This window comes from Sapajus apella, unplaced genomic scaffold (assembly GCF_009761245.1).
Source record: "Sapajus apella isolate SASKATOON/1434 unplaced genomic scaffold, GSC_monkey_1.0 scaffold11, whole genome shotgun sequence".
NCBI classification, from domain to species: Eukaryota; Metazoa; Chordata; class Mammalia; order Primates; family Cebidae; genus Sapajus; species Sapajus apella.
The window spans coordinates 27,257,625-27,279,782 of NW_022436951.1; the positions used below are offsets into that span (position 1 = coordinate 27,257,625).

The 22,158-nt window shown below is 45.3% G+C and overlaps 1 protein-coding gene across 1 annotated transcript in view; it reads left to right on the plus strand.

Moving 5' to 3' along the window:
* The window catches only part of ANKH (ANKH inorganic pyrophosphate transport regulator), a 165,093-nt gene that overhangs the window by 136,694 nt on the left and 6,241 nt on the right, over nt 1-22,158 (plus strand). The window contains exon 9 of the mRNA XM_032279076.1: nt 20,899-21,028. Within this exon, the coding sequence (XP_032134967.1) occupies nt 20,899-21,028 (130 nt within the window). The remainder of the gene's footprint in view (nt 1-20,898; nt 21,029-22,158) is intronic.

Genomic DNA, 22,158 nt, shown 5'->3' on the forward strand with positions numbered 1-22,158 from the left:
CCTCGTCTCTCCCCACGTCGCCTTGTCCCACACAGGTGTGGCCGTATGCATTGCCGAAATCACCGAACGCCTAGGCGGTAGAGCAGAACACGTCAGCCCGTCAGTTTCACTAATGCCGCCTAAGGCTATATCTACTTTTTAAATTAGCTGCCTGGCGCTGTTCTCAGGATAAACACGAGACCCATAAGATCCAGTTGAGGACTGGGCCCTTCTAGAATCCATCCTGAGGATTTCCAGCCTCGAGGCTCCCGGCCTCTCCCTGATTCTCTAAGCTTTCTTTCCACCATAGATGAGTTCATGCTGGGAGCCTTGCACGGTTTTACGGTTATCTCAGAAAGCTTTGCTCCCTCTTGTCAATGGCGGTCTTCAGATCCCACTTGTCTGGGTTTGCTCATCCTGGCTAGTTTTGGGGTAACCCTCCTGGGTAGAGAAGGCAGACAGAGATCAGGGGTTTGGAAGGTGCCCCCAGCCCCTGGCAGCTCTTTCCCTTTTCCCTTCTTTCTCACGTGTTTTACAGCTCTTTTTCTTGATCTGAGCACCTTTACTTACTCAGAGCACTTGGGCTTTCACCTCCCGACCTTGCTGTTATGGGGGTTAGGACACATCGTTTGGTACAACCGTAGACCCTGATGTAGACATGACACCTTTGTGCACCAGGCCGCCCCTCAGTCTGCCTCTCCCTCGTAGCCATGGCCGACTCGGAAATAATGAAGATCCTCGGGAAATGAGCCCTCTTGGTAGACATCCATCTGCCCACATTCCTTCACCTCTGGCCGCTGCCCCCGGGGGACGACATGGCCTTTCATGACCGTGTTGGGCCACCTCTCCAGCTCCCCGTGCAGCGGCGTCTCCTTACTCTGTGCTTTGCATTGGTAGCTGCTGCATTGGCCTCAGGTGCCTCGTCGGGCTTCTTGGCAGGCAGGTGCTTCCTTATCAACCTCTCCCTGGAACAGACAGGCGCCCCTTCTCCTACACACCCGGCACCCGCTTCTTGCTGGCAAGTATGTTGGGTGCATCTGCACTACACATCAGCCCCATCCTTGAGGCTGCGAGCCCTTCAAGGTAGACTCTGCATGGGGCATGCTGAGACCTAGGTAAGAGGGACCTACAGGTGGCAGGTCCTATGGTTGCATGTGTTGCTGTCCCCAGTACCCACTTCCACACCTGGGGGACCACGAGGCCTTCGGATGCCTTCCTTCCGTTTTCCTCCTCATGGCCTGTATTCTGGTTGTTGGGAGAGAATTTGTCTTCTGAGAGTTTTTTAGCCTCTTTTCGAATCTCTGGTGCTATTAGATCATATTCGCCTCTTTTCTGTAAGTTTTGAAATCTGTTTTCCTTAATTCCTTTAAAAAAAAAAATGTCCCTGATTCCTGTGAATTCGAAGAAGTCATGGCCACTCTCTTCGTCAGCAGCCCCCTCTCCATTGCCTGTCAGGATGGTCCCCTCCAGCGAGGCTGTGAGCCCTCCCCGCTCCGGCATCCATGGGGGAGAAGCTTTGTCTGGGAGGGGTTAGGTTGGAGCTGCCAGAGAGGAGAGTGGCTTAGTGGCCTGGTCAGGTCCCCTCCTTGCATGCTGTTTCTGCAGAATCCCAGCATGGATCGCGGCATACCTGGCAGCTTCTATTGGGCTTCACTGCCTGCTGGAGGGAAGGAAGTAGGTGCCATCCCAGAGCAGGGGGCTGCCGCAGAACTGAGGATAAAGGCATTTAGTATTTAAAACATCTTCATCCTAAAGCCTCAGAACTTCAGGCCGCAAAGAGAGAAACTCAGGAGGGAAAGAAAACAACGAGCAGCAGCATTGGGGAAGGAAGCAGCCTGAAAATCCACTCTGCCAGTCTTTCTCTTGGACACACTGAGCTAACCCCTCTCCATGCACTTGCTGGGAAGCACCATTCCCAAAGCTAGAAGCCAGAATTCTGGCCCTGCCCCTCTTTTCCCCACCAGAGCCTGCCCCACCATTGCACGGTGGCAGGTCTCAGGCAGTGTCAGTGTTTACAGTGCCCTCGTCCCAGTGGAACACAGGCTTGGCCCTCTCTCCTTGGAAGGTCTGCACAGCTCGTCCAAGGCACAGCCGGCAGATCGAGGGAGAGGCACAGGGAAAGGGTACACGGAGAAGGCAGAGGTTTGGGGTCCCGTCTGGCACTGCCTCTCACATCCTCAGTTTCCTCAATTAGAAGCCTTTTTTTTTTTCATCATTTCAGGGCCGGTTTTGCACCCCTCAGGTCAGGATGGGTTCCTCCGCTCTTGTTTTTCCTACTGTCGATGTGTGATGGAGAGGGCCTTCTGTACCCTGCTGAGCCTGACCTGCTCCTGTCATGCCGCTGCTTGGGCTAGCGCCCCAAGGATTCCTTCTTCTTGGTTGCACACCATCAGTTGTAACTGCATCTCAGTAAAGCCTGTTAGTTCTGAGTCCTTTCCTTATGTGCCAGAAGGCAGCAGAATCTGAGCTTGTAGTAAAAATCGCCACCCAACAGGCCTTTGTCCGGCTGGCACTGTGCTCCAGGTTAGAAGTTCGGTTCATGAGAATGACACCGTCTCACCTTCCTGTGGCAGCCTTCCCAAAAGCCATAGCTGTCACTCAGCCCTCCTGGGCGGATCCCAAAGGCCATATTCCAGCCATGGTACCATGCTGACCCTTTGTCTGGAACAAAGGCGGCCTGTTTGAGGCTTTGTTAATGCTGGGCCACCCCACCCCCATGCCATGAGGTGGAGACTGCCGCCCATTGTTCCTGGCTCCACTGGAAGAAAATGCCTCTCTTGTGCATGGGGGATGAAGAAAGAACCAAAGGTGAATTAATGGAATTCAACACTTTCCCATTTGGTGCCCCTCACAGCACCCATGGGCTGGAATGATTTAGCAGCCTAGGGCATCTCAGAAACGGAGAAAGCAGGGTTCTGCGGCCCCTGGATTGAAGTCTTACCCTGCCCCTTTACCAGCTGGTGACCTGGGGCAAGTCACACAGTACCTGTAGGCCCTACATCCTCCTCAACTAATAAGGCATCTGTCTGGGGAGTGTGTGAAGATGATATGGAATCACATATGGAGCCCTCTTGGCACAGAGTGACTGGTGAGAGAGTTCCTTTGCACTGAACCTCTGCCTTCCCTCCACACTTCTCTCTGGAAGCTGCAGGAATCCAGAATTTGCACTTTATGTCAGCACGTATAGCAGATTTGATTTGAGGGATTGATTGGTTTGTTTGGGGGAAATTTAGGCGAGATGAAGGCAATAAAGGCTAGTCCCCAAAACTCTACCTAAGCCCTCATAATAAGACACCAGGGCAGAGGCACACATGTGTCATTTAAGCAACGAGCAAATGAACAAGCAGAGCGTGCTTGTTCCCAATGTTTTTAATTTTTTTTTTATTGTAGAAAAATACACATAAAATGTACCATCCTCACCATTTTGAAAGGGACAGTGAAGTCCATTCACATTGCTGCTTGTCATCACCATCTGCCCGTAACCAGGTTGAAAACTGAAACTCTGTACCCTTTAAACGGTAACTCCCCATGTCCCCTTCCCCCAGCCCCAAACAAGTTCCAAGTTGACTATTAATAGTCAAGAAGAAGGAAAGGCTAAACAGAAGCTGGAGTGTGGAACTTTCTCAATAGTCTTTAGATCCATGAGAAAAACCAGGAAAGGATTAAACCTGCAGAGGAAAGGAATAGGAGTTGAACATCCCTCTGCCGACTTGGTGCATGGCGCCCCCTGCTGTTTGGATATGTCATTTCTTTCCACCAATGCAGCTTTACTAGGAATTAGGAAGTCGTCTTAGATCCAAAAGACACATTGCTTTCATGCAGCATGTGCATTTGGCAATTTCATTAAACCTAGATGATAGCAGGAATGATTTAGGTTTCATATTCTTAAAAAAGATGGTGATAAAACTACATCTGAAAATGTTGATTTTTTTTTACCATGAATATGCTCTAACTGTTGATGTTTGTGTCAACTCCCTTATGGAAATATTCAAGGCAGATTTATAATTATTATGATGATTATCAACAAGCTAGATGGAGGGCATTAAATTTTATGTAAACACGTTGTAATATGCTTTTCCAAGCTCCTTAGCTTAGAGAACCAAGTCCTGTTTCAGTAATAGATGTCATTTACTTTCACTTATTGTAAATAGTTGTTGTGGTTTGCTACCCCTATGTCAGCCAACTAGAACTTTTGCTAGCCTGCCCTTACTTAAAAAAGTCCCTCCCGTGTCCCCACTGTCTGTGATGGTAATAATCATCATTCCTCCTATGAGGTTCCCTTTCTCCCACTGGGCACAACGCGGACGTGGAAGTGTCCCTCTCTCCCGTGATCCCCTCACGTGCTGTCCCAGGAACAGGTGGCTTTTCACCTTTCTGAGGTCAGGTCAGCCAAATTCCAAGAGCCCATTCCTTCTGGCAGTGGCTACAGGTGTGTATCCCTTAAGCGCCAATCACCAGAAATGGAAGTCATTGGCTACTTTCACACATTACTGCTTTCGGCATCTTCACCCTGGTAAAATGGCACTGTTTTTCCTTCTAAATTGGGAATGTGAGAGTGTGACTTGATGGGATTTGCGTTGTTCCATTTGGGACTTATCAAGTAATGCAAACATCAGGAACACTCCTAGAGAGGCCCCGTCTAGCTCACGGGACAGCTCACGAGTGAGGAGGAAACCACCATGAGGACAGGGCAGCCACGCCCCCAGCCTCCTGCCTCCCTCCCCTCCCTCTTCCCCGGCTCCGTCTTTCATACTCTACATTGGTTCTTCTCCCTTCCGCACCAGTCTAAGCCCTTGCCAGCTCTCACCTGGATGTTCGAAGTAGCCTTGACGAAGATGCTTGATTCTGCCCTTCCCCACCTTGCCCTGAGTGAGGCTGCCTTAGTGTCAATCTGATCTTGCCTCTTCTCCACCCACAACCTGCCGTGGCTCTCATGCCCCTCCAAGTGAAAGCCAGAGTCGTGACCATGACCTGTGAAACCTTTCCTGAACTGTCCTCCTTCCTTACACGTGTGCAGCTAGTGCAATCTGATGCTAAGAACCAAAAGGCCAAACAGTGTTCCTTAAGGCTGCGTCAGCTGTCTCTGGAAAGTCACGCAAGACAGCATGTGTGTTGTCTAATATTGTCCACCCCTAAGTATATCAGATCAGTGTGCCTTCCTCATGGGGTCATGTGGGACACAGTTTCTCAAGACACTGGCTGTGAAAACCAAGCCGACCGCCACTTTCTGAAAGCTGCCCCTCCTGCAAGACAAGACTTCTCACGTTCCTGTCCCAAGCACATTTGAAGTTTGATGATATCTGTGAAGACATCTACAGGGTTCCGTTTTATTTAAAAATGTTTTCCTGATAAAAAAGAATACATGTTCTTTGTGGAAGCCACCGAGAAGTACAAAGAGGAAAATCAGTCCTAATCTCACCACCTCCAGAGGACTCCACTGCTAGTGTTTTATTAGAATGTCGTCCTGGGAACCTTCTGGAATACCTACAGCCGACATCTGTGGATCACGTGTGGTGTGCCAGTGCTGGAAAAGCGTTCTGTGCAAGCTACGGTGCTCTCAGGCATGGACTTCGCTGACTAGTGCTGGAGGTCTGGTCTGTGATGGGGTAAGAAGCTGGAACTGGAATGTGACTAACTTGACCACCAGGCATGCTGTTCAGTTCGGCTGGTGTTGATTGGATGGTAAGACTTTCTTCATGAAGGAAGCCAGCCATCAATTTACTGTATGGAGTCAGCTGCTTATGGCAGTGTGGACCGGTCCACAGTTGGCAGACTGGCACTCTAGGCAGCTCAGTTCCACACACCATCCCTGTGAGGGAAACACTATCCCCATTTCAAAGAAGAGCCTCGAGGCTGGGGTGCTCAAGGAACTCACCTAGAGACACCAGAGAGACACAGCTGGGTGGGCGCGCCAGCCTGGCCGTCAGGCGCCAGTGCCAAGCCCCAACCTCCTCTTCACACTCCGCGTTGCCGAGGGCTAACCACTGGCTTGCCCAGTGGGGACTTCAACACAATTAAACGTATATTGAATCTTTTTATTGGAAGTAAAAGCACCAAATAAAAATGATGTCCAGGGCCAACGATTTTTATTCAAAACAGCTGCATGGTTTTACTTTTTCTATATGCAGGGGATAAGAATCTCTCATGTACTGCTAATTCTCATTATTCAGGGTAATGGAGAAGCCTTTGTGAGTCCCTCAAAATGTGGTTAAAAGTTTATCGAAATTAAGTCAACACCTGAGCACTTGGCAGTGTGCCCTCGTGGGTAGAGTTTTCTAAGGACTCACAGAAATGGCTGTCCCACTGTGGCCGGTTTGCATGTTTCTTAGTTCAAGTGCTAAAGGGTACAACTGGCTTCTTCAGATCCCAGTTCCAAATTCTTTGGAAAGACAGTCAGATTGTCCCCAGGGCAGCTCGGGGACCATGCATGGCCCACTCTGCCAGTGAGGAAGCAGGTCTTGGTTCAAATCCCCCTTCTGTGGTTCTTAGCTTAGAAAACCAAGCTGTTTCGGACTGTAGCGTAGTGAGAACCAGAGAGGACACTCTCTGCAAGGTTGGTGGCTTCCTTCATCACCTCTGCACTCTCTTGGGGGACCTGAATATGTGGTCAAAGTTTTTCATGACTTAGCTCAATGATATGCAGATTTAGAAATAAACGTTGAGTATTGCCCCAAGACAGAATTATACAGTTAAAGCATACAGTTAAAGCCCGCTCAAAAATGTTAAATTACTCATTGATCTGAGTCATCATCAGCGTTAGGCTCAACCAGATCATCCCTGGAAACTGTGACTGTGGCTCACATGCTGACTGGAAACTGTATTTTAAAGGTTGTGAATAAAAAAGCTACAACCCAGTGGTGGTTAGTTTCTAAAGAGGTTAATATGATTCAAGAAATAAGGAAGTCCCCCCTTTGATCATCCAGAATAAGAGACTGAGAGGGGACTACACTCTACTAGATATGAATGTGTCCTGGGCTGCACATAAGCATTTCAGAGTTCAAAGCAGACACTGCGTGGTTAATGGTTGGTCCTCAGAAAAAGAATCAGAGTCCGTCAAATAACAGAGAAGTGGATTATGAGTCGTTGTCATCATCATCTTCTTCTTTTTTTTTTTAATTTTTTCATTGCATTTTAGGTTTTGGGGTACATATGAAGAACATGGAAGATTGTTGCATAGGTACACACATGGCAGTGTGATGTGCTGCCTTCCTCCCCATCACCTATATCTGGCATTTCTCCCCGTGCTATCTCTCCCCAACTCCCCACCCCCTGCTGTCCCTTCCCTATTTCCCCACAGACCCCAGTGTGTGATGCTCCCCTCCCTCTGTCCGTGTGTTCTCATTGTTCAACACCCACCTATGAGTGAGAACATGCAGTGTTTGATTTTCTATTGTGTCCGTTTACTGAGAATGATGGTTTCCAGGTTCATCCATGTCCCTACAAAGGACACGATCTCATCATTTTTGATGGCTGCATAGTATTCCATGGTGTATATATGCCACATTTTCCCTGTCCAGTCTATCATCAATGGGCATTTGGGTTGGTTCCAGATCTTTGCTATTGTAAACAGTGCTACAATGAACATTCGTATGCATGTGTCCTTATAGTAGAAAGATTTATAATCCTTTGGATATATACCCAGTAATGGGATTGCTGGGTCAAATGGAATTTCCATTTCTAGGTCCTTGAGGAATTGCCACACTGTCTTCCACAATGGTTGAACTAATTTACACTCCCACCAACAGTGTAAAAGTGTTCCTATTTCTCCACATCCTCTCCAGCATCTGTTGTCTCCAGATTTTTTAATGATCACCATTCTAACTGGCGTGAGGTGGTATCTCAATGTAGTTTTGATTTGCATTTCTATAATGACCAGTGATGATGAGCATTTTTTCATATGTTTGTTGGCCTCATGTATGTCTTCTTTTGTAAAGTGTCTGTTCATGTCCTTTGCCCACTTTTAAATGGGCTTGTTTGTTTTTTTCTTGTAAATCTGCTTTAGTTCTATGTAGATTCTGGATGTCAGCCCTTTGTCAGATGGGTAGATTGCAAAAATTATTTCCCATTCTGTTGGTTGCCGATTCACTCTAATGACTGTTTCTTTTGCCATGCAGAAGCTGTGAAGTTTGATTAGGTCCCATTTGTCTATGTTGGCTTTTGTTGCCAATGCTTTTGGTGTTTTGGTCATGAAGTCCTTGCCTACGCCTATGTCCTGAATGGTTTTGCCTAGGTTTTCTTCTAGGGTTTTTATGGTGTTAGGTCTTATGTTTAAGTCTTTCATCCATCTGGAGTTAATTTTAGTGTAAGGTGTCAGGAAGGGGTCCAGTTTCTGCTTTCTGCACATGGCTAGCCAGTTTTCCCAACACTGTTTATTAAACAGGGACTCCTTTCCCCATTGCTTGTTTTTGTCAGGTTTGTCAAAGATCAGATGGTTGTAGATATGTTCTGTTGCCTCCGAGGCCTCTGTTCTGTTCCATTGGTCTATATCTCTGTTTTGGTACCAGTACCATGCTGTTTTGATTACTGTAGCCTTGTAGTATAGTTTGAAGTCCGGTAGTGTGATGCCTCCTACTTTGTTCTTTTTGCTTAGAATTGACTTGGCTATGCAGGCTCTCTTTCGGTTCCATATGAAGTTTAAGGTGGTTTGTTCCAGTTCTGTGTAGAAGGTCATTGGTAGCTTGATGGGGATAGTGTTGAATCTGTAAATTACTTTGGGCAGTATGGCCATTTTCACGATATTGATTCTTTCTAACCATGAACATGGAATGTTTCTCCATCTGTTTGTGTCCTCTCTTATGTTGTTGAGCAGTGGTTTGTAGTTCTCCTTGAAGAGGTCCTTTACATCCTTTGTTAGTTGTATTCCCAGGTATTTTATTCACAATTTTCATTGTGAATGGCAGTTTGTTCTTGATTTGTCTCTCTTTAAGTCCGTTATTGGTGTATAGGAATGTTTGTGATTTTTGCACATTGATTTTGTATCCTGAGACTTTGCTGAAGTTGCTTATAAGTTTCAGGAGATTTTGGGCTGAGACGATGTGGTCTTCTAGATATACAATCATGTCATCTGCAAATAGAGACAGTTGGACTTCCTTCTTTCCTCTTTGAATACCCTTTATTTCTTTTTCTTGCCTGATTGCTCTGGCTTGTCTGGTGCCAGATTTCAAAGGGAATCCCTGTCTAGTGCCAGATTTCAAAGGGAATGCTTCCAGTTTTTGCCCATTCGGTATGATATTGGCTGTAGGTTTGTCGTAAATAGCTTTTATTATTTTGAGATATGTTCTGCCAATACCTAGTTTATTGAGGGTTTTTAGCATAAAGGGCTGTTGAATTTTGTCAAAGGCCTCCTCTGCATCAATTGAGATAATCATGTGGTTTTTGTCTTTGGTTCTGTTTATCTAGTGAATTACATTGATAGATTTGCATGTGTTGAACCAGCCTTGCATCCCCAGGATGAAGCCTACTTGATTATGGTGGATAAGCTTTCTGATGTGCTGTTGCAATTGGTTTGCCAGTATTTTATTAAAGATTTTTGCACCTATGTTCATCATGGATATTGACCTGAAGTTTTCTTTTCTTGTTGAGTCTCTGCCAGGTTTTGGTATCAGGATGATGTTGGTCTCATAAAATGATTTGGGAAGGATTCCCTCTTTTTGGATTGTTTGGAATAGTTTCATAAAGGAAGGTACCAGCTCCTCTTTGTATGTCTGGTAGAATTTGGCTGTGAACCCATCTGGACCTGGGCTTTTTTTGGGTAGTAGGCTCTTAATTGCTGCCTCAACTTCAGACCTTATTATTGGTCTATTGAGGGTTTTGGCTTCTTCCTCGTTTAGGCTTGGGAGGATGCAGGTGTCCAGGAATTTATCCATTTCTTCCAGGTTTACTAGTTTATGTGCATAGAGATGTTTATAATAATCTCTGATGATGGTTTGTATTTCTGTGGAATCTGTGGTGATATCCCCTTTATCATTTTTTATTGCGTCTATTTGATTATTCTCTCTTTTCTTTTTTATTAATCTGGCTAGTGTTCTATTTTGTTGATCTTTTCGAAAAACCAGATCCTGGATTTATTGATCTTTTGAAGGGTTTTTTTGTATTTCTATCTCCTTCAGTTCTGCTCTGATCTTAGTTATTTCTTGTCTTCTGCTAGGTTTTTTTTATCTTGCCCCTCTAGCTCTTTCAATTTTGATGATAGGTTGTTGATTTTAGATCTTTCCTTGCTTCTCATGTGGGCATTTATTGCTATATATTTTCCTCTAGACACTGCTTTAAATGTGTCCCAGAGATTCTGGTTGTTGTGTCTTTGTTCTCGTTGGTTTCGAAGAACATCTTTATTTCTGCCTACATTTCATTGTTTATCCAGTCAACATTCAAGAGCCAGTTGTTCAGTTTCCATGAAGCTGTGCAGTTCTGAGTTAATTTCTGAATTCTCAGTTCTAACTTGATTGCACTGTGGTCTGAGAGACTGTTTGTTATGATTTCCGTTCTTTTTAATTTGCTGAAGAGTGGTTTACTCCCAATTATGTGGTCAATTTTAGAGTAGGTGTGATGTGGTGCTGAGAAGAATGTATATTCTGTGGATTTGGAGTGGAGAGTTCTGTAAATGTCTATTAGGTTTGCTTGTTCCAGGTCTGAGTTCAAGTACTGGATATCTTTGTTAATTTTCTGTCTCGTTGATCTGTCTAATATTGACAATGGGGTGTTAAAGTCTCCCGCTATTATTGTGTGGGAGTCTAAGTCTCTTTGTAAGTCATTAAGAACTTGCTTTATGTATCTGGGTGCTCCTGTATTGGGTGCATATATATTTAGGATCATTAGCTCTTCTTGTTGCATTCATCCTTTTACCATTACGTAATGTCCTTCTTTGTCTCTTTTGATATTTGTTGGTTTAAATATGAGATGAGAATTGCAACTCCTGCTTTTTTTGCTCTCCATTTGCTTGGTAAATCTTCCCCATCCCTTTATTTTGAGCCTTTGTGTTTCCTTGCATGTGAGATGGGTTTCCAGGATACAGCACACTGATGGGTTTTGGCTTTTTATCCAATTTTCCAGTCTGTGTCTTTTGATTGGGGCATTTAGCACATTTACATTTAGGATTAATATTGTTATGTGTGAATTTGATCCTGCCATTTTGATGCTAGCTGGCTGTTTTTCCCATTAGTTAATGCAGCTTCTTCACTGTGTTGATGCTCTTTACCATTTGGTATGTTTTTGGAGTGGCTGATACTGGTTGTTCCTTTCTGTGTTTAGTGCCTCTTTCAGGAGCTCTGTAAAGCAGGCCTGGTGGTGATGAAATCTCTGAGTACTTGCTTGTTCGTACAGGATTTTATTTTTCCTTCACTTATGAAGCTTAGTTTTGCTGGATATGAAATTCTAGGTTGAAAGTTCTTTTCTTTAAGGATGTTGAATATTGGCACCTACTCTCTTCTGGCTTGTAGGGTTTCTGCTGAGAGATCTGCTGGGTGTCTGATGGGCTTCCCTTTGTGGGTAACCCGACCTTTCTCTCTGGCTGCCCTTAGCATTTTCTCCTTCATTTCAACCCTGGTGAATCTGATGATTATGTGCCTTGGGGTTGCTCTTCTTGAGGAATATCTTTGTGGTGTTCTCTGTATTTCCTGGACTTGAATATTGGCCTGCCTTGCTAGGTTGGGGAGGTTTTCCTGGATAATATCTTGAAGAGTATTTTCCAGGTTGGATTGATTCTTTCTGTCACATTCAGATACACCTATCAAATGTAGATTAGGTCTTTTCACATAGTCCCATGTTTCTTGGAGACTTTGTTTATTCCTTTTTACGCTTTTTTCTCTAATCTTGCCTTCTCATTTTATTTCATTGATTTGATCTTCGACCTCTGATATCCTTTCTTCATCTTGATCAATTCAGCTGTTGAAACTTGTGCATGCCTCATGAAGTTCTTGTGTTGTGTTTTTCAGCTCCATCAATTCACTTATATTCCTATCTAAGTTGTTTATTCTCATTAGCATTTCATCAAATATTTTTTCAATGTTCTTAGTTTCTTTGCATTGAGTTAGAACATGTTCTTTTAGCTCACAGAAGTTTATTACCCACCTTATAAAGCCTGATTCTGCCAATTCATCACACTCATTCTCCATCCAGCCTTGTTCCCTTGCTGGTGAGGAGTTGTGATCCCTTGTAGGAGGAGAGGTGTTCTGATTTCGGGTGTTTTCATCCGTTTTGTGCTGGTTTCTTCCCATCTGTGTGTATTTATCCACCTGTCATCTTTGTAGTTGTTGACTTTCAGTTTAGGTCTCTGAGTGGACATCCAGTTTGTTGATGATGAAGTTATTTCTTTATGTTTCTTAGTTTTCCTTCTACCAACCAGGCCCCTCTGCTGTAGGACTGCTGAGGTCCATTCCAGGCCCTGCTTGCCTGGGTATCCTGCCACAGCTGCAGAACAGTAAGGGTTGCTACCACTTTCTTCTGCTATCTTTGTCCCTGAAGGATACCCACCTGATGTCAGTCTGAGTTCTCCTTTATAAGATGACTCTTTGGATATACGGGGGTCAGGGAGCTGCTTGAGGAGACAGTCTGTCCTTTATAGGAGCTCAAATGCTGAGCTGTGAGCACCCTTGTTCATTCAGAGTTGCTGGGCAAGTATGTTTAAGTCTGCTATAGCTGAACTCGTAACCCCCCCTTTTTTTTTCCCAGGTGCTCTGTCCCGGAGAGTTAGGGCTTTATTTATGAGCTTCTGTTGTGCTGCTAGCCTTTTTCAGGGCTGCCATGCCCAGCGAGGAGGCAGCCTAGTCACTGTCTGCCTGCAGAGGCTTTGCTGAGCTGCTGTGGGCTCCGCCCAGCTGCCATGTGAACTTCCCTGCAGTCCTGTTTATACTGGTATAGTTAGAACTTTCTCAACAATGGCAGCCCACCTCTGTACTGGCAGACCCTCTCTGTAATGGCGGGCTGCCTCAGCAATGGCGGACTACCTCCGTAGTGGTGGAGTGCCTCGGTAATGGTGGACGCCCCTCCTCCACAGAGCTGGACCATCCCAGCTTCAGCTGTGCTTGCTGTGAAACTCTCAATCCAGAGCATTTCAGATTGCTGTTTTTTTTGTGGGGGTGGGACTAGCTGAGCCTGATCCCTGGCTCCCTGCCTCAGAGCCTTTTGTTTGTTTGTTTGTTTTGGTCTCCCAGGTGTTCCAGTTGCCTGCTGAAAAGGCACCCAGATCTGTGTGATTTCCCGTGAGGCAACTCACTGCGCTGGCTGAAACAGCCATGCTGAGATTCGTGGTGCTTTTTTGCCTGGGAATCTCTTGGCCTGGCTCCCTGTTTCAGCCCCCTTTTCTATCAGTTGAATGGGCGACTCTGTCTTCCCCAAGCTCCAATCACCAGCTAAAACGATGCCCGGACCTGTGTATTTTGTACAGAGAACCGCCTCTCTGGGGCACCGGCGAAAACAGCTGCTCCAGCCGACACAGCCATGCTGGCCGGGCTGGCCGAAACAGCTGTGTGGGCCAAAACAGCCGCGCTGGTGACCCGTGGGGCTCCTCCACCTGAGAATCTCCTGGTCTGTGGGCAATAAAAATCTGTCTGGAAATGCGGTATCCACTCACCCTCCCCGCTTTCGCTGGGAGCTGCAATCCTGAGCTGCTCCTAATCCACTGTCTTGGATCTGTCCCATCATCTTCTTCTTCTTTCTTCTTCTTCCTTCTTCTTTTTTTCTCCTTTAATTTTTAGAGACAGGATCTTATTGTGTCACTTAGGCTGGAGTACAGTGGCACAATCTTGGCTCACTGCAGCCTGGACCTCCTGGGTTCAAGCAATCCTCCTGCCTCAGCTGCCCAAGTAGCTGGGGTTAAAGGTACATACCACCACATGGGGCTAAATTTTTTTTTCTTCTTTTTTTTTTTTTTTTTTTTTTTGTAGAGATGGGGGTTTCATGTTGCCTAGGCTGGTCTTGAACTCCCAGCTTCAAGCAATCCTCCCACCTTGACCTCCCAAAGTGCTGGGATTACAGGCATCAGCCACCATGCCCAGCCCTTCTTTTTTTAATTAATTTTTTTTTTTTAAGAATAACTTTCAATTTACAGAAACATTGTTTATTTGTTTACAGAGATAGTGCAGAGTTCCCATAGACCCCTCACCCTCACTCACATTGCTTTACTACAGCACACACATTACAACCAAGGAACCAGCCCTGGTGCGTGACTGTGAACTGAACTCCATGGTTCGTTAGGATTGCACTGGATAGTTTTCACATGAGCTCTTTTTGCTCCAGGATCCCCTCCAAGACCACAGTATGTCTAGTCATCATGCCTCCATAGCCTCCTCTGGTCTCTGGGAGTTTCTTAGACTTTCCATGTTTTTAAGGTCTCTACAGTTTTGAGAAGTTCTGGTCAGGTATTTGGTAGAAAGTCCTCAATGTGTGTTTGTCTGGAGTTTGTCTCATGGTTAAGACTGGGCTTAGGGATTCTGGGGAGGAAGACCACAGAGACCAAGTGCCACTCTCCTCACATCGAGGGCATGTGCTGTCAACCTGACTTACCACTGTGGATGTTGCCCTTGATTACATGGCTGGGGTCATGTCAGCCGCGTTCCTCTGCTGTCAGGATGCGTTTCCTTTCACGCTCTTGAGAAGGAAGTTCCTCGGAAGGAGCAGGAAGGTCTGCTCTGCCCGCCTTAGAGGGGATTAGCTAATGAATTACTTAGAGTTCTGGGCAGGACATTTGTCCCTTCGCTGCCATTTTTTTATTTCTATCCCTATGGACTCATGGATATTTATTTTCTATTTAGGAATATAATTCAATACTGCTGTACTTATTTTGTTGCCCAAATTGTCTTTGCTCTGGCCATTTGAAAGCTCCTTCTGCCTGGTTTCTGTGTCCCTTGTCATGTTCCCATTCTTTTATTTTGGGGCATGTCCTTCCTTCTCGTAATATAGATGCTCCAAGCAAATCGTCTTGCATATTCTTTGCCTTAGTCCTAGTCCTAGAATGAGTCATTCTCCAAGGAGCCCTTATTCCTTTTATTGAAGAATAAATAGAAAAACCAAGATCTGGGCACTGTCTGGATTATTCTGTTTTGAAGGCTGTGTCCTAATGAAAGAATATTGACAGCAAACTTGACAGCAAAAAATCCACCCCTGCAGCCGCTCAAAGGAACAACTCTTGTTCATTGTTAGGAGTTTATTAGGGTTGTGTTCTGGTTTGGAAAAGTCAATGTCATTAGGCTCTGCAAATATTTGAAGAACACAGCACGTCATGGTCAACTGGGAGGCATGTTCTGAGCTGAGACTCCTCTGGGTGAACTTATTAAAATGACACTGTTCCTGAAATACTCTTTGTCAAGAGAACTTCTAAAGCTTCCTGTTTTTTGAAATGGACTGGTTAAATGTATTCTGATTATTATGATAGGGCTCAGTACTTTGCTTAGGGAGAGCTCACCTGCAGATAGGTACTGTAGCTTTTAATAAACACCATACCCACTTCTAAGTTAAATGTATTCCTTTCTAAGTTACATGTATACCTAAGTTATATGTGCAAGAAATACCCACTCATTGAAAAACTTGCTGAAAAGTGAAGTGGCATTTTCATACTGGAAGCATGGAAAGAGCTTCAGAGATTTAAGGGAGGGCGAGAAAGGAGGCTTTGATAAATGTGGCGTTCCTCCTCTTTAGTTACCTGTGATTGTTCAAGCCCCAGATCAGACTAACAGCTTCCAGTTCTGACAGCCCATGAAAACCCAGTCTGGGCTGTGGGTATATGTGGTTGAAAACTGAAGAAGCACCTCTGTTGGCACATGGCTTTGACAAGGGGCATTTAGGGTGTGCTCAGCACAGAGACCCAGATAAAGAATAGAGTAACTGCGTGGTGCCAAGTTGGATCATACTGTGGAATTTTAGAAATGGAATATTGAGCCACCATCCCAGGAAGCTCCTATTAGAAATCCACCAGGGCTGGGTACAGTGGCTCACGCCTATAATCCCAGCACTTTGGGAGGCCAAGGCGGGTGGATCTGTACAAGGTCAGGAGTTCAAGACCAGCCTGGCCAATATGGTGAAATCCCATCTCTACTAAAAATACAAAACTTAGCCGGGTGTGGTGGTAGGTGACTGTAGTCCCAGCTACTCAGGAGGCTGAGGCAGGAGAATTGCTTGAACCCAGGAGGCAGTGATTGCAGTGAGCCAAGATTGTGCCACTGCACTCCAGCCTGGGTGACAGAGCAAGACTCCATCTCAAAAAAAGAAGAAAAAAAAAAAAAAAGAAAGAAAGAAATCCACCAAACACCGTGGTTGTGTTCAAGGTACCAGAACTGTGGTTGCTGACACAGCTTGGCTGATACTGATGTCAATGTGATGTGGACGCACTCACTATTATTGTGTCGTCAAACTGGACTTTCCACTCCAGAGATTTAACTGATCTTCCACAAGACAGGAAAACGCCTTCAGGCGAACATGACCCATATCAAGACCCCAGTGCAGGGATGACCTGGCTTGTCTGCCACAGAGGCCCATTTGTGCCATCTTTCTCTCTGACATGCAATTACACCCTCCTTTTTCCCTGGTTCCTTGAACAGAAGAGCCACTTTCCAAGGATTTTGCAAAGCCTAGAGAGGTTGCAACATTTGTGTGAGGCATTATCTCACATTCAGATCATTGCTGGCTGCAAAATAAATACAGCACACCAATGGCTCTCCTGGAAGCTTAAGTTTTTTTTAGCAATATGTGGCCTAGGTCTCTCTAACCCTGGGATAAACAGAATGGCTTACTTTCTGTAGGTTTTAAGGCACAGAGCCAGACCAGACGGTGAGGCAGTCATCCCTTAGTTCAGTTCTTTACAGTTTTACTGCTATGGGACACATTGGGGGCCCAATATAGAGCAAAGCTGGAAGTAGGGATGACCCATGTGTTTGTGGGGGTGGGATACGGACAGGGAAATAGTGTTCCAACTCCATGCTCAGTGTTGTTTCGAACTGTAACATGAAATTGCTGCCATCAGGGCTGTGACTGTGTGCGATGTGTCACCGTTGCAGGCTAGTAGCTTCGCAGTGGGAAAAAGGTAACAGGGCCACTTGTCCAGGGCATTCAGATAATAAAGTCCCTGAGCATCAAGTTGCTAGACCGAAGGAAGTATTTTTTCCTTCGTGTCAAAAATGAGGTGTGAGTACTGTCATCAGGCAGTAGGATTAAATGATAGTACCTCTGCCATTTTTGAAAAACAGTGGAATATACTTTCCCAGATGCTGAAAACACATGGGGGAATGGCTCTATTGCACTTAAAAAGTGAAATATATTTATAATAGATCTCCAGTGTATTTCTTGAATATGTCAACATGACATAGTAAATAGAGCTTGCCTGAATCCATGAAACTTAATGTACTCAGAGCCTAAAAGAATGTCATATTCTAAAATTGCAGTGTTCTGTTCTGACACTATTGTAATTCATTTTAGAATGTATTCAGTTTTATTTTAGAGAAGAATCACTTGCATTTTAAGAAAAGGAGATAAATATTTGATGAAACTGGCAAGTTTTTAACAGGATCTTCCAAAGTTATGCTGTTGCACTTTTAAATTCAGATTTTTTAAATCAGCACCAAGTTTTGCAAGTAAGTTCTGTCAGGATTGTTACCCACAGTAGCCACGTCCCCAGTCCACCTCTTCCAGCGCCGCCCACCTCCCTCATCCCTTTCCTACTCCCGGAGGTACTCCCCAACTCTTGATGGATTATGACTGCAATAAACGCTGACGGCTGAGCCCTGATTCCCTTCCTTTCTCAAACAGCTGTAGTTTTTCCTGGACTTAATAATTGTCTCAATTATCATTTTTCTTAGCCTTCTCTGTACTTAACACTAAGTTATTCCCACACTTTCCTTTCGTGGTATAAATCTCAGGTATTCAAGCACATTAGGTAGCTGGCATCTCTCGGAGCCTTTTTCTCCCTGCTCCGGGGAAGATCAGCTGACCTGTGGGCCTATCGCAGCCTTCACCTCCGCCCCAGACGTTCCCCTGGCTTTTGTCTTGTGCTTCACCCGTGCCTTTCTGTTTTCCGCTCCACGACTCACTTGCATTCGCAGAGCAACCCCACCAATAGCCTCTTGAAAAAGTATGCATGGGAGGTAAAACTTAAGACCTTGAATATTGAAAAAGTACTTTCCTTTTCTTGTTTTTTTTTTTTTTTCTGAGCGGAGTCTCGTTCTGTCACCCAGGCTGGAGTGCAGTGGTGTGATCTCGGCTTACTGCAACCTCACCTCCTGGGTTCAAGCAGTTATCATGCCTCAGCCTCCCAAGTAGCTGGGATTACAGGCACCTGCCACTATGCCCTGCTAATTTTTGTATTTTAGTGGAGACGGGGTTTCACCATGTTGGCCACGCTGGTCTTGAACTCCTGACCTCAGCCTCCCAAAGTGCTAGGATTACAGGCGTGAGCCACCATGCCTAGCCGAAAATATTTTTCTTTTAAACACACTGGAGTAATAGTTTGGTTTAGAGTTCTAGAATAGAAATATCTTCATTTGAAACTTACTGCTCCTTGTCTTCTAGCTTTCAGTGCTATTGAGAAACCTGAGGCTGGAAGCTCATAGGACCGTCTCTCCGTCCCCAGTGGTGTTCAGTGACGTGCCCTGATAGGGCTTTTCTTGTGCACTGCACCACCTCCCCAGATGGGCCCTTTCAGTCCTGAAACTGGTATCTTTCAGTCTGAGATTTACGCTGTCCCCTTTTCTGGAACTCCTGTTATTTGGATGTTGGACTTTTGTTTCTTTAACTGTTCTCCTGTGCTGTATTTGCATGCCTTCTGCTCTGTCTCCATGTCTCAGGCTTCCCTAAACTTATCTAATTGTTAACTTGTGAATTTTCCTTTCTGCTTTCATCTTTTTAATTCTTAGAAATTTTTTGTTCTGTGAATGCCTTCTTTTTTTTTTTTTGAGGCAGAGTTTCACTCTTGTTGCCCAGACTAGAGTGGAATGGAGTGATCTCGGCCCACAACCTCCACCGCCTCCACCCCCGGCCCGGTTCAAGCAATTGTCCTACCTCAGCCTCCCAAGTAGCTGGGATTACAGAAGGTGCCACCATGCCCAGCTAATTTTTCATTTTTTGTAGAGACGGGGTTTCACCATGTTGGCCAGGCTAGTCTCAAACTCCTGACTTCAGGTGATCCACCTGCCTCAGCCTCCCAAAGTGCTGGGATTACAGGCGTGAGCCACTGCACCCAGAGTGAATGTCTTCTTTATAACATTCTCCTTCTGTTCTTGTTTCATGGGTGTAGTTCTTCTCCCATTTCTCTGGGAATATCAGTGGAGAAAAGTTTTCCTTTTCACCCCCCACCCCCCACCAACCATATTGTCTTTGTTTCCTCTTAAATTGTAGCTTTTTCTTGAACTCCTGACCTCAGGTGATCCTCCTGCCTTGGCCTCCAAAGTGCTTGGATTACAGGTGTGAGCCACCACGCCCGGCCAGCTTTTTCTTTTGTTTTGAACTCCTCACATTGGAGGACTTTGTCAAAGTCTGATTTTCCGTGGTTGGCTGCTCATTTTGATAAGTGGGGCACTAGTTACTAGTTGTAGTAACTCTGCCTTCTACCCCCAAGCCCACCCCATTATACCTTATCCAGATACTATTAGTTAATTGGAAGCAGTGTGCACCAGAATGAGATTTATCACCTGCGAGGGCCTCACTGATGGCTGGTCGAGTGAAGCCGCTTCACTGGGAGACACTAATTTTCAGGAACTTTACGTCTTTTCTCCTGGGCTGGTCAGACTCCTTAGAGACCATTTCTGGTCTCCTGCCTGGGAAGAACTCAACTAGTTTCCTATGTTCTGGGAGCATAGAAGAGGGAGGAAGCCAGAACATGCAAATGTCATCTTTCTCTTAATTCCCATTTTCCGTGTACAGATGGAGTATTCCCAATCCAAAAATCGGAAATCCAGAATGCTCCAAAATCTGAAACTTTTGATCGCTGACATGACTGTCAAAGTAAATGTTTATGGGAGCATTCTGGGCTTCGTATTTCGGGATTAGGGATGCTTAACCTATAAGTATAATACAAATATTTTAAAATCTGAAAAATTCAGAGTCCAAAACACTGTGGTCCCAAGCATTTCAGATAAGGGTTACTCAACCTGTAGTAACTCTGCCCTCAGCCATGCCAGGTACCCTGCTGTTTTACCTCATCCAGAGACTCAACTCCTGTGTCCTGTCAAATTCGGGGAGATGTCATCACCAGCTGCACAGCGGGAGCTGTGGATGGATTGCTTCCAGCCAACCCGCTTTGGACCCTGCCTTCACCCCATCTCCGGAAGGACCTGTGTTACACTTTCTGATCTCTGGGGAAGGGAGGTGGGGGGAGAGCTCCCCTTTCCCCCTCAAGTTCAAGATTTCCTTTTCCTGCATTCATTACATCAGTTTACCAGCTGCCCATCTGCATTCCAGAGTCCCACATTCTGTTGCTGTCTCATCTCTTAACTAGACCTTGAAAGGTTCGTAGGCTGATCCTTACTCTAAATATTAATATTTCCATTTTCATTATGTGTGCTGATTCTGTGTGGTCTGTACACATCCAAGTACTTTCAGGTCATTTTTTATTATTTGTTAAAGCTGTAAAAATTATATGAATAAACTTGTCCACCCGGCACTGACTGAGCTGTGTGGCACTCTCCTTAAGCCTTGCCCCACAGCACACTGGTTCTGAACGGGCCTGCTCACCCATTCAGAAATGACCCACTCTTGGGGGAGCCACATCTGCCCTGCTGTGGGTGTCTCCTGGGGGCAGCCATGGCACATGGACCAGGGCCTCTGTGGTCAGGAGAGGGCCAAGCAAGGAGGTGGCAGCTCTGGGACCAGCATGCCTGCCACCCAGTCAGGCCGCCTGTCCCTCTTGCAGCTCTCCCGGGATTGTGCCATACATGACTGGCTCATTTCACTCACTTACACCTTTTCCTCACAACCCTATTCAATGTCTTTCTCCCCCAGCTCTGTTTCGTGATGTTTTGGACACCCAACGTGTCCGAGAAAATCTTGATAGACATCATCGGAGTGGACTTTGCCTTTGCAGAACTCTGTGTTGTTCCTTTGAGGATCTTCTCCTTCTTCCCAGTTCCAGGTAAAGAAAAACAGAACGAAAGAAACATTCCTGTTTATCCTCATGCCTCATTAAATCTTTCTTCTGAAATATTTGCAATCGTGTCACCAACACAAATGTAAAATTTCACTGTGGCTTACAAAGATGCAAAGACATTAGCCAGTATGTTAAAAGTTCAAGAAGTATACCAAACAGGTATAACTTGTTTTTATTTTATTTATTTTGGGATGGAGTCTCACTCTGTCACCCAGACTGGAATGCAGTGGTACAATCTCAGCTCACTGCGACCTCTGCCTCCCGGGTTCAAGCGATTCTCCTGTTCAACCTCCACAGGTACCCACGCCCACACCCAGCTAATTTTTGTATTTTTAGTAGAGACAAGGTTTCATTATGTTGTCCAGGCTGGTCTCGAACTCCTGGCCTCAAGTGATCCGCCCACCTTTGTCTCCCAAAGTGCTGGGATTACGGGCCTGAGCCTGGCTGTATAACTTGTTTTTAAAAGTGCAGTGATTGCAAAAATAGTGAAGAAAGTAGACCCAAAATTGCCCTCTGTCTTGATTGTGGTGGTGGTAGTACACAAATGGGTTCATGTATTAAAATTCTCACAACTATGCACCAAAAAGCCAGTTTTACAGTACATTAATTTCAGCGGTGAAATCAAAAAAAGAAAAATAGAGTGAGCTTATTGCTAAGGCCTGGAGCTATACAAAGGGAAGGACTGCTGGAGAAAGGGAGACTCCAGGACAACTGGAAGCCAGATGATGGATGGCCAGAAAGGAACCGCCCATGGCTGAGACAAGAGCCAGCTGGAAAGTTATTACACCAAGCTGATACAGTGGTATGAGGTATACCCTACAAGAATGAGGTCGTTCTAGGTTAAATGAGAAAAGCAGGTTGCAGAATGGTTGATTAGTATGCAACCATTTCCATAACAAATATGTAGCACGTGTATGTCTGTATCATCATATGGATGTGCTAAGTGCTTGCATAGCTACATTCTTTTTCTATAAGTAACTCAGCAAGCTGCTAACAGTGGTTGCCTGTGGGAAGCAGGCCAAGGGCCTGGGAAGTCAGCACTGGGAAGAAGGCCTTTATACTCTATTCCCTTGTGTACCTTTTAAATTCTGTACCAAGTGTATCACCTAGCCAAA